Here is a 12,058-nt window from a genome sequence, read left to right as displayed (position 1 = left end):
GAGCCGCGTCTGCGACCTACATCACAGCTAACGGCAACGCTGGATCTTTAACCCACTGAGTGAGGCCAGGGATCGAACCCACAACCTCATGGTTCCTAGTTGGATTTGTTAACCACTGGGCCACCACAGGAACTCCAAAAAAATACGTGTTTTAATTGGAGTGTAGTTGACTTGTACATTAGTTTCAGGTGTACAACATGGTGATTTTATATTTTTATAGAATATGCTCCATACAGAGTTATTTTACAGTATTGACTATACTCCCTGTGCTACACATTGCATCCTTGTAACATATTTATCTTATTACCTAGCAGTTTGTATCCCTTAAACCCCTTCACTTACTGTGTCCCTCCTCACACCTTTCTCCCCTCTGATAATTACTAGTTTGTTCTCCAGTTCGGCGAGTCTGTTTCTCTTTTACTTTTTTAGATTCCATATATAAGTGAAAACATATAGTGTTTGTCTTTCTCTGTCTTACTTCACTAATCAGAATACCCTTCAGGTCCATCCATGCTTTTGCAAATGACTTCATTTTATTCTTTTTTAAACCCGAGTAATAGTCTATTGTGTATATGTATATGTGTGTTCGTATAATGTCTTCTTTATCCATCTGTTGATGGATACTTAGATTGTTTCTATATCTTGGTTATTGTAATTAATGCTGCTCTGACCATTGGGGTATCTATATCTTTTGAAATTAGTGGTTTTGTTTTTTCAGATAAATACCCAGGAGTGGAATTGATAGATCACTTGGTAGTTCTGTTTTTAATATCTTGAGAAACCTTTATGCTACTGTACCAATTTGCATTTCCACTAGCTATGCATGATGATTCCTTTTTCTCCACATCCTTATCAACACTTGTTATTTCTTGTCATTTGGAAGATTACCATTCTGATAGGTGTGAAATGATAATCTCATTGTGGTTTTGATTTGCATGTTCATTTGATGATAATGATGTTGAGCATCTTTACATGTGCCTATTGGCCATCTGTTTCTCTTTTCTGAAAAAAAAAATGTGCCTCTTCAGGTTCTCTGCCCATTTTTTAATTAGTTTGTTTAGGTTTTTGATATTGAGTTGTATGTTTGGATATTATGCCCTTATTGGACTATCATTTGCAAATATCTCCCATTCAGTAGGCTGTTTTTTTCAATTTGATGATGAATTCCTTCACTGTGAAAAAGCTTTTAAGTTTGATTTGGTCCCATTTGTTCATTTTTGTTTTTGTCTCCCTTGCCTGAGACAGTTCCCAAAATAATATTGAGGAGACTAATGTCAAAGAACATACTGCATATTCTTATTTTTAGGATTTTTATGTTTTCAAGTCTTATTACATCTAGATCTTTAATCCATCTTGAGTTTATTTTTGTATATGGTATGAGAAAATATTCTGTTCTTTCACAGGTAATTGTCCAGTTTTCCCAACAGCATTTATTAAAGAGACTATCTTTTCCCTACTATATTTTTTACTCTTTTTTTTGTAGATTAATTGATTCATATGTGTGGGTTTGTTTTTGGGCTCTCTTACTCTTTCTGTTCCACTGATCATATGTCTGTATTCTAATGCTATACTGTTTTGATTCCTCTAGGTTTGTAGTATAGTCTGAAGTCAGGGAATTTAATATTTCTAACTTTTTTTATTTTTTTTAAAGATTGATTTGGCTACAAGGGGTCTTTTGTGGTTCCATACAGATTTTAAAATTACTATGGTTCTGTGAAATATGCCTCTGGAGTTTTTATAGGGATTGCATTGAATCTGTAGATTGCTTTGGGTAGTATGGGTATTTTGACAATGTTTATTCATCCATCCCTTTAATGTGGGATATATTTCCACTTATTTGTATCTTTGATTTCTTTTATTAATGTTTTATAGTTTTCAATGTACAGGTCTTTAATCTTCTTGGTTAAATTTACTCCTAAGCATTTTATTCTTTTTAGTGCAATATAAATGTGATTGTTTTCTTAATTTCTGTTTCTAATAGTTTGTCATTTTTATAGAAATGCCACAAGTTTTTGTATATTGTTTTTTGTATCCTGCAGCTTCAGTGAATCTATTTCTAATGTCTTTTTCCTTTTTTTGGTGGAGATTTTTAGAGTTTCCTATGTATAGTAGCATGTCTTCCACAGTGACACTTTTACTTATTCTCTTGCAGCTTTTATTTCTTCTTGTGTGATTACAAAGTCTAGAACTTTCAATATAGGTTAGATAAAAGTGGCAAGAGAGGGCATGCTTGTTTTGTCCCTGATCTTAAAGGAAACAAACACTTTGGCTTTTTCCTATGGAGTATGCTGTTAGCTTTGGGTTTATTGTAAATGGGCTTTGTCATGTTGAGATATATTCCCTTTGTGCCAAATTTGTTGAGTTTATCTTGAATAGACATTAAATTTTGTCAAATGCTTTTTCTGTGTTTGTTGAGATGATCTTGTGCTGTTATTATTTGTTTTGTTAGTGTGTATCACATTGATTGATTTGCAGATATTGGACCATCTTTGCATCCTTAGAATACTCCTTGATCATGATGTATGATCCTTTTTATGTGGTTTAATATTTTGTTGAGAATTTTTTGCATCTTTATTCATCAGAGATAACAAGCTTGCAATATGTTGTTTTTTATATTGTCTTTTTCTGGTTTTAGTATCAGAGTAATACTGGCCTTGCGGAATGAGTTTCAGAGTGTTCCCTGCTCTTCAGTTTTTTTGAAACAGTTTGAGAAAGATAGGTGTTAACTCTTATAAATGTTTAGTCGGATTCCCCTATGGAGCTGTCTCTCTCATCTTGGATTTTTGTGTGCGTGTGTGTGAATTTTTTGATTACTGATTCAGTTTCATTGCTAGTAATTGGTCTGTGCATATTTATCTGTTTATGATTCAGTCTTAGAAAATTATAATATGTAGAAATTTATCCCCCCTTTGGGGGGGAGGGTTGTTCATCTTGTTGGTGTACAGTTGTTTGTAGTACTGTAATTGTACTTCTGTAATAGTGGTTGTAACTTATCCTTTTTTATTTGGACCATCTTCTTTTGAAGAGCATGGTTAAAGGTTTATCAGGAGTTCCCGTCGTGGCACAGTGGTTAAGGAATCCAACTAGGAACCATGAGATTGCGGGTTCGATCCCTGCCCTTGCTCAGTGGGTTGATGATCCGACATTGCCGTGAGCTGTGGTGTAGGTCGCAAACACAGCTTGGATACTGCATTGCTGTGGCTCTGGCATAGGCTGGCAGCTACAGCTCCGATTAGACCCCTAGCCTGGGAACCTCCATATGCCACGAGAGCACCCCAAGAAATGGCAAAAAGACAATAAATAAATAAATAAATGGTTTATCAATTTTGTTTATCTTTTCAAGAACCTAGTTCTTGGATTCATTGATCTTTTCTATTTTTTTGTTGCTGTGGTGGTCTGTTTTATTTATTTCTGTTCTGATCTTTATTATTTCCCTCCTACTGCTTTTGGGCTTTGTTTTTTTTTTTTTTTAATTCCTTTATATGGAAAGTTAGGTTGTTTATTTGGGATTGTTTTTGTTTCTTGAAGTAGGCTTGTATAGTAAGCTACAAACTAACCTCTTGGAACTGCTTTTACTGTGTCCCATAGATTTTAGAAAGTTGTGTTTCTGTTTTCATTTGTCTAATGTATTTTTTGATTTTCTCTTTAATTTTTTTCATGTATGAATATGGGGGTATAAAGTTGTTGTTTTGTTTGTTTTTAATAGCATGTTGTTTAATCTCTATATGTTTGTATTTTACATTTTTCTTTCTGTAATTGATTTCTAGCTAGACTTCCATTGTAGTCAGAAAAGATGCTTGATATAATTTGAATTTCTTAAATATATTGAGACTTTTGTGTGTGTGTGGGGGGGGCTAGCATGTGATCTTTCCTGGAGAAGATTCCATGTGCACTTGAAAGAATGTGTATTATGCTGTTTTGGAATAAGGTAACTATTCTGTAGATACCTGCCCGTTTCCTTACTGATTTTCTGTCTGGATGATCTATCCGTTGCTGTAAATGGGTTATTATAGTCTCCTACTATTGTTGTTTTACTGTCAATTTCTTCCTTTATGTCTGCTGCTATTTGTTTTATACATTTAGGTGATCCTGTATTAAGTGCGTATATATTTACAAATCTTATGCCTGCTTCTTGTATGTAGATGGATCCCTTTATTGTTATATGATGCCCTCCTTTATCTTTTGTTTAGATTTTGTCTTAAAAGTCTAGTCTTTCTTATATGAATTATTGCTAGTAATTGGTCTGTGCATATTATAGGTTGTAAAGAGATATAATTAGCACTGTTCTTTCCAGTTTATTCTGATACTTAATGTCTCATATGGGGCTGCTATAGCAAGATACTATGGGCTGGCTGGCTTAAACATCTGACATCTATTTCTCACAGTTCTGATGTTTGAGTAATCCAAGATCAAGGTGCAAGCAGATTTGGTTCTTGTTGAGGATCCTTTCCTGACTTCCAGACAGCCACCTTCTTGCTTTGTCCTAATGTGGTGAAGAGGGAGAGAGCACTCTTCTTGCTTCCTTTTCTTATGAGGACACATGCCATCATGTTTTTTCCTGCCTTCATGACCTCATAAAAACCTAATTACCATAAAAAGGACCTACCTCCAGATACCATCACTTTAGCTGTTAGGTATTCAACATAAACATTTTGGAAGAACACAAACATTCAGTCTGTAATACCTCTTTATCCTCTCTTCTCTACTGCTTGATTTTGTTTATTTTTATTTTTAATTAGCTTTTATTATGAACATTACTTATGGTAAATAATTCTGACGTCAAGGAAGAACACAAAGTAAAAACTAAAAGTTTTTTCCTTAATGCTTAGTAATTCCACTCCCTAGAGTAACTAATGTTTCTCTTCCAGGATATATAGAAAGTTATTGTTAGTATACTTAGAGGCATATGTGGCTGATTTTTTAACATTTAAGTCTACAGTCCATCTGGGTGTGTGTGTGTGTGTGTGTGTGTGTGTGTGTGTGTGTTTAGCATAAAGTAGGGATCTAGTTCCAAATATTTAGCTCTTGTTCTTTCTGCATGCCTTAACATTATAATTCATTATTTTCCCATTCATACAACTTACTACATACCATAACCATTATATATGTTGATCTGTTTTTATACTTTCAATTATTTTAAGACACTATTAGTAAGCTTTTAATTATTTTTCCTTCAGTATTTTTCCTCCTCTGTATGTACCATTGTGTGTTCTTTTTTTTTGTTTTGTTTTGTTTTGTTTTTGGTTTTTTTTTTTGGTAATATTTTTAAGCATATTTTCCCTAATCTAGTTTGAAGAATTTTTATTGCATTGGATTTCTTTGCTAATATGGCGAAATTAGCCACCTATGTAGTATATGTTTTCCCTGTCAGGAAAATGACATATCTTCTATTTATTCAAGTCAGTTGCTCAGGCCTGTAGGTTTTTTTACAACATTATTCATTGATGTTTTAAATATTAACATTTTGCAAATATTGTCTTTTTCTACGTATATTTTAAAAGGTATCACCTGTTCTAATATGTTGAATATACATTTTGTATACAGTTTGCATGTTTTTCAGGCAGTCATATTATTTGTTCTAATAGCCCTTTACTTCGCCTTAGATTTTTCTGGTAATAGATTTTTCAAATAATAATTTTATCTGTTCCTTTCTAATACTTATTCTTCCTTGTCTCCTTTTCTTATCTCACTGCATGGGAATTTCCAGACTCTGTTGAATGATGATAATGATAATGCATCTTGTCTTGATCTTTCTTTAATAACTGTGCCCCTCTTTTTTAATTTTAGTATTGTGATGATCACTGATTTGAGAAGGATCTATTATTAAGAATCCTTTTTTCACTTGTTTGTTAAATTGCATTGAATGCCCTTTTGGCATCAGATGAGAAAGTCATGTAACATTTTAATAGGAAGAATATTTTTTAAAATATCTTTACATTCTTGAATATCCTACTTAGTTATTATGTATTTTTCTTTAAATACAGAGCTGTGTTACTTCATGATATATGAAATTTTTAACATTTATAAATTGCTCTTTCATTTGTGCATTTGCAGATATAGTTTAGCTCACTAAAATATATAAGAATATTTACATATTTCATATATCTTAGTTTAATTTTAAAAGCTTTGTAATTGTCTGTGCTTGAAAGCATGATAGAGAAATGATGGTAAATTTTTTGGACTTCATACTTTTTTGGTGGAGTGGTTAAGAAAACTCTTTTTCTCCCAAGTATGGTCCGTGCAAATTGGTAAAGTTTCCCTCTTAATCTATTTAATGTATTCATTTGTTTTTTTCCCTCCTAAAAAGGTTCGTGGGAATAAGATTGCATAAAGTTACTGTCATTTAGGACTTTTTGGACATGTTTAAGCACATTTTTCTTGATTATTGCTTAAGCGATAACATCTTGCATTTTTGTACTCATTTAAAAATATTATACAACATTGTAAGTCAACTATATTCCAATAAAATTAAATTTAAAATTAAAAAAAAAAGAAATTTGGGAGATAAAGGAAGACTTCAGTGCAGTATATTGGACTCATAACTGTTTCTGAGTGAAGGAAGAACACAAAGAGAGGTTCAAATAACTACCCCATTGGTCCATGGGATAATAGTGACAAGAAGTTTCTTTGGCCTCAAGTAAATGTTTTCCTTCTGTGTATGTGGTATATTTATCTCCATTGGAAGTAATAAATAAAATAGCATTATCTTAGTAAAAAAAAATAAAACTAATAATTAGACATAACTGTAAGTTTTAAAGGTCTTTATACATTTTAAATTTTAAAGGTCTATTTCTGAGTGCGTATTTTGGTTTACTTCTTAATTTGAGTATTTATTTTGTCAGGACATGTATGAGAGTTGTAAACTTCTCCAAGGACTTGTTATATATGTTGTCAATGAAGAGCATCTTGCTTGAGTTTAATATTCATGAGTATTAGCCTTATTTTCCCTAAAATGATTTAGATTGTTTCATTGCTCTTAGGAAGGAAATCAGTTTTATAAGGGTAAAGTTTGATATTTTACTTTAATTTTTGCTTGTGGAATATTTTTATCTTCATTCATGAAATAGAAAAAATTAACTTTTGTTTTCTGGCAGTTGGTCTGTTTTAAATGAAGTGTCTTATACAGATTTTTGGTAGAGGGGTCCTCCAAAAGAAGGCACTAAGGTATTGTATTTTGTTTGACAGATCCTAAATGTATTAGTTATCTATTGCTGAGTAACAATATAGCCTAAAATTTAGCTTTAGAACACCATGTATTTATTATTTCTGTTTTTTGGGGTCAGTCATCAGAGCATGGCTCAGTTGGGTCCTTTGTTTCAATCTCTCAAAAGGTTGCAGTCAAAGTTTCAGCCAAGTTTGGGATCCTGTCTGGTAATCTGAATAGGGAAGGATCTGTCTCCAAGTTTACACTTGACCTAATCTAGCACTTTCCCCTCCAGCAACATGTATTGGTGATTATTTGATTTATTTAAGAGTCATTCTTTAGGTCTTAAATCTAGCCCTGGAAACATTTAGCTCTCTTCAGACCTTCCTGTTATTCAGTCATTGGGATTGTGTGTGTGTGTGTGTGTGTGTGTGTGTGTGTGTGTACACGTACACAAGGGGAAGAAGAGAAAGAGGAAACAGGGAAGAATTTAATTATGTGTTAGCATAACTTTTTTACATTTTTAAGAACTATGCTTTTCGTTTTTCCGTAGGTGCCTTAGCTGGACCAATTATTGTGGAGCCACATGTTACAGCAGTATGGGGAAAGAATGTTTCATTGAAATGTTTAATTGAAGTAAATGAAACTATAACACAAATTTCATGGGAGAAGATACATGGCAAAAGTTCACAGACTGTTGCAGTTCATCATCCTCAATATGGATTCTCTGTTCAAGGAGAATATCAGGGAAGAGTCTTATTTAAAAACTATTCTCTTAATGATGCAACAATTACTCTGCATAACATAGGATTCTCTGATTCTGGAAAATACATATGCAAAGCTGTTACATTCCCTCTTGGAAATGCTCAGTCCTCTACAACTGTAACTGTTTTAGGTAGGTATACTTGGATTGTGTATTTTGGTGGTTGTGGTAAGGATTATTGTAAAAGTATCATCAAGAACTTAAAATAATTGAAATTATGTAAGCATAGGTTTAAAATAAAATAATTCAAATATGATTTTTCAAGTTCTATCATAAAATCCTCTCATGCTGGATTCTCAGTTTAAACAAGATCTTGCCCATATCTGCCTATCATAATACTGTGTAGTTTATAGCTATTTTACTTTCTTCATGAAATAACTTTTTTTGTCTATAATACTGAGTGCTGAGTTTCTTTGACATTTATTTTCAGTATTTCCCCTCAAAGTTTCAACCTTTAATTAAATTACTGTCTTTAAATAAGCTTTTCCATTATTTTAAGTGCCTGTGGTCTTGGAGCCATTGACATCTTATGTTTGTTTTTCAAATCATTTTATTTCTGCTGTTGTGGATTTACTTAGCTGTTTGAATCTTGGGCTCTTTCTTGCATTGAATGATCTGCCTTTTTCTACTTGATAACTATTAAAGTTTATTGTGGAGTTTAGAAGGAGCTTATTAGCATTAAAATTTCCACCTGCGGTGAAAGGTAAACCAATTTGGAATTGATGGTGAATACTTTTGAAATATTGGAGCAAGGATTAATGAGTAATAGCCATTTCCACCCAAAGCAAGACTCCTTTATTGGGCAGTCTTTGCTCTGAATTTGCTTGTTTGCCTGACAGGGACATTATCATGTCTCCTGATTCCCCCTACTCAATCTTTGTTCTTCACTTTTCTCCCAGGTGCTGGATGCTGTTTCCTGATAAACCTTTTGCACTCCTCACTTGATCTTGGTATCTGCTTTCAGAGAACCAAACAGTTACACAGCCTCTAATATTTAATGGCATAACTTCAGGGTCTCTGAAGTGTAGGAAAGCAGTTTTGTCTAGATGTGTTATATATTTTTTCCATGTTGAGAAATACTCTTTTAAAAATAGAAATAAAATTAAATATTGGAGGACTTCATGTGTTTAAGACACTGCTCTAAGAACTGTGGGGAAATATAACTTAGGTTTACAAAATTGATACTTTTAAGAATTGTTTTGATTGGAAGTCAAGGCACAAATATCTGAAAAATCAAGTGTAAGCCACCAGGGTAAAAAAAGTCACAAAAAAGTCATTGTTGAGAAAATAATAGTTTGCATGTGTAGAAGAGAACTCATAAGAATAATTTTTTTTTGCTTTGAATTTTAGTAATCCTCCCCAAATTAATATTATTACTCAGTGGTTTAAAACTCAAGACTGTTTATGTAGTTTAAGACTAGTCATGATTTTACCTGTGTGTAGTTCTCTAACTTCATCTATTCCATTCCCTGCTCCACTTCTCCCAACAATCCAAACTTTATTATCATAATTAACTATTTGCAGTCCATTAACTCCTGTGTTTTTACATGTGGTTTTTCTTTATGCCTGGACTGCTGCCTTTTTTTTTTTTTCCCATCTCTCTCTTCTACATTCTTCTATTTAACTGCTATTCATCAAACCACATCTTTTTATATGTCTTCTCTGCTATAAACATGTGGTGGACTATAACTGTGCAGTTTAAAATATAACTTTATATCCCTAAAGCCTGTAAGAGTTACTGGTATATAGCACTCATACACTAAATGTTATGCAAGTAGGATATAGGAATGGATTAGTAAACTCGGTAATTTAGAAATGTTTTGTAGGAAAAATAGTTAATTCAGTACTTGAATGTGGGCAAAAAGGAAAAAGGAAAAGAGGAGAGTAAGTGAGACAACACAGGGAGACAGAAAACTATACATATTAGTGCAGAGTTTCTTCAGTACTGGCATTGTTGAAATTTTGGGCTGGATTTCTTTGTTTTGGTGAGCTGTCTTGTCCACTGTAGACTAGCAGTGTCCATGAGCTCTACCCATTAGATCATAGTAGCAATTCTTCAAGACAAATTAGAACGTCTCCCAACATTGCCAGGTATCCTCTGGGGGACCACTGAGTAAATTTGTTGATAGTTCAAAAGATTTGTGTAAAGTCCAAGAATTAAAGGCTAGAAACATAGAGTGGGACCACTTCAAAGTAACTTGAATATTAAGATGGGGAATTTGAGCTTTATATAACTTGAAATGCACACTTACTATATAGTAGTATACTTTTTCTCATTTCCCTTTATTCTCAGATTCTTGCTGTTAAAGTGTGGTTTATGAACTAACAACAATGGCAATGGCAACATTTGGAGCTTGTTAGAAATACAGAATTATAGACCCCTCCGAGACTCATTGAATGATAATCTACTATAATCCCCATAGTAATTTATATGCACAGTAGAGTTTGAGAAACTGCTTCACCCTTCTTCTCACCTTGCTTAGAGGGATGCTTAATTCGTAGACTTGATTTAGGGAGTAATGTGATAAAAGTTCTGATTTAGAAGATCATTGTGGTGTTTTTGATAGATTGAAATGAAGAGGTTTAGAAATCATGATGTCTCGGAGTTCCCGTCGTGGCGCAGTGGTTAACGAATCCAACTAGGAACCATGAGGTTGCGGGTTCGGTCCCTGCCCTTGCTCAGTGGGTTAACGATCCGGCGTTGCCGTGAGCTGTGGTGTAGGTTGCAGACGCGGCTCGGATCCCGCGTTGCTGTGGCTCTGGCGTAGGCCGGTGGCTACAGCTCCGATTCAACCCCTAGCCTGGGAACCTCCATATGCCACGGGTGCGGCCCAAGAAATAGCAAAAAGACAAAAAAAAAAAAAGAAAGCAGCTATCATTTTTGTCTAGAAACTCATGTTGCAACAGAAGAAAGAGTGGGGGAAAATCTGTAATTGCAATGTATACATGTAAGGATAACCTGACCCCCTTGCTGTACAGTGGGAAAATAAAAAAAAAAAAAAAAAAAAAAAAAAAAAGAAATCATGATGTCTCAGTCATGATGCTGTGAAAACTTGAAATTCAATTTTTAATTTCTGCCGTTTGAATGAAGAAAGAGAGCTATTACAAAGGAAAAACTAGCAGAACTTTGTAACTGACTAGATATAAGAAACTAAGGAGGTTCAAACAATAGCAGGTTTTGAACCTTAGTAATTGAGTATATTACTATTAATTTAAATGGGCATATCTGAATGAAGAACAAATGTTGAGGATTGGCAGGATGAGATTATGAATTCAGCTTTTGACTTACTGATTTGGAGTATATATAGACAAAAAGTATCAGGTAGATTCTATAGAATCAAGCTTTGTATCAAAAGTGAATAAAATTAGAAATCTTCTGGGTAGTAGTGTTTATCAGATAAAAGTTTTTAAGGGACATGCAAAAAGTAACTGAGGGCCTAAGACTGATTGTTTATTAGAACAGAGATTGGAAGATATAGAAATGAATTAAAAAAGATAGCTTTCAGACAAACTGGCAAAATAATATTATTCATATCAAGAGCAGATAAAGATTACTCTAGCAACTTTCTTCCACAGTGAGAATCAAGCCTTACAGAAAATGATTTCAGTGGCCATTTTTTCAGTTTTCCTAAGATTGGCACATAGCTACTGTCATTCTAAATGCATAGCCTAGAGGTTAATTCTTTACTTAGAGCAGATATCTGAAGGCATTAGATCTTAATACTTTCAGAACAGATTGGGAAGAACTACACTAAGTATTGAATTCTACAAAGTCAGTCAACAAGAACAGGCAAAGAAAAGTATTGAGTGTATAGATTAGGCAGTGACATTAGAGTTTCAGTGGAATGGCAGTAATAGAAACTGAATTAAAGGAATGTAATATAGCAAAAAGATTTGGGAAAATTGAACAACAAATGCCCCATAGCAGAAGAATTGTCGCACAGTCGGTTACTTCCTTTTGATATATGGGGTGTTATATAGTTGGTAAAATTATGGTTAAAATAAGTATTGCTCCTTGAAAAAAAATAAGCCGCAAAATTATAGGTATGCCATGATTACATCTCTGGAAACTTGAAATAGAAATAAAGAGAAGGAAAGGGAATAATGTGATAATGACTCTATTAGGATATTGCAGTTGTGGGTAATTTTTC

The 12,058-nt window shown here is 33.5% G+C and overlaps 1 protein-coding gene across 9 annotated transcripts in view; it reads left to right on the top strand.

The window, feature by feature from the left end:
* NECTIN3 (nectin cell adhesion molecule 3) overlaps positions 1-12,058 on the top strand; it is a 132,058-nt gene that overhangs the window by 37,931 nt on the left and 82,069 nt on the right. For 6 of the 9 annotated variants that reach the window (XM_084991367.1, XM_021070395.2, XM_084991366.1 and 3 more), the window contains exon 2: positions 7,698-8,039. In XM_084991367.1, coding sequence (XP_084847493.1) covers positions 7,698-8,039 — 342 coding nt within the window. Of the gene's footprint in view, positions 1-7,094; positions 7,165-7,697; positions 8,040-12,058 lie in introns of all 9 variants that reach the window. The other 3 variants (XM_084991372.1, XM_084991371.1, XM_084991369.1) reach the window with 1 other exon arrangement.

This window comes from Sus scrofa, chromosome 13 (assembly GCF_054392235.1).
Source record: "Sus scrofa isolate SSC_HxYL_T2T_F1_AM1 chromosome 13, Sscrofa_HxYL_maternal_Yorkshire_Landrace_v2.0, whole genome shotgun sequence".
Taxonomy (NCBI): Eukaryota; Metazoa; Chordata; class Mammalia; order Artiodactyla; family Suidae; genus Sus; species Sus scrofa.
The sequence above is the reverse complement of the archived record's forward strand: the minus strand, read 5'-3'. Positions and strand labels throughout refer to the sequence as shown.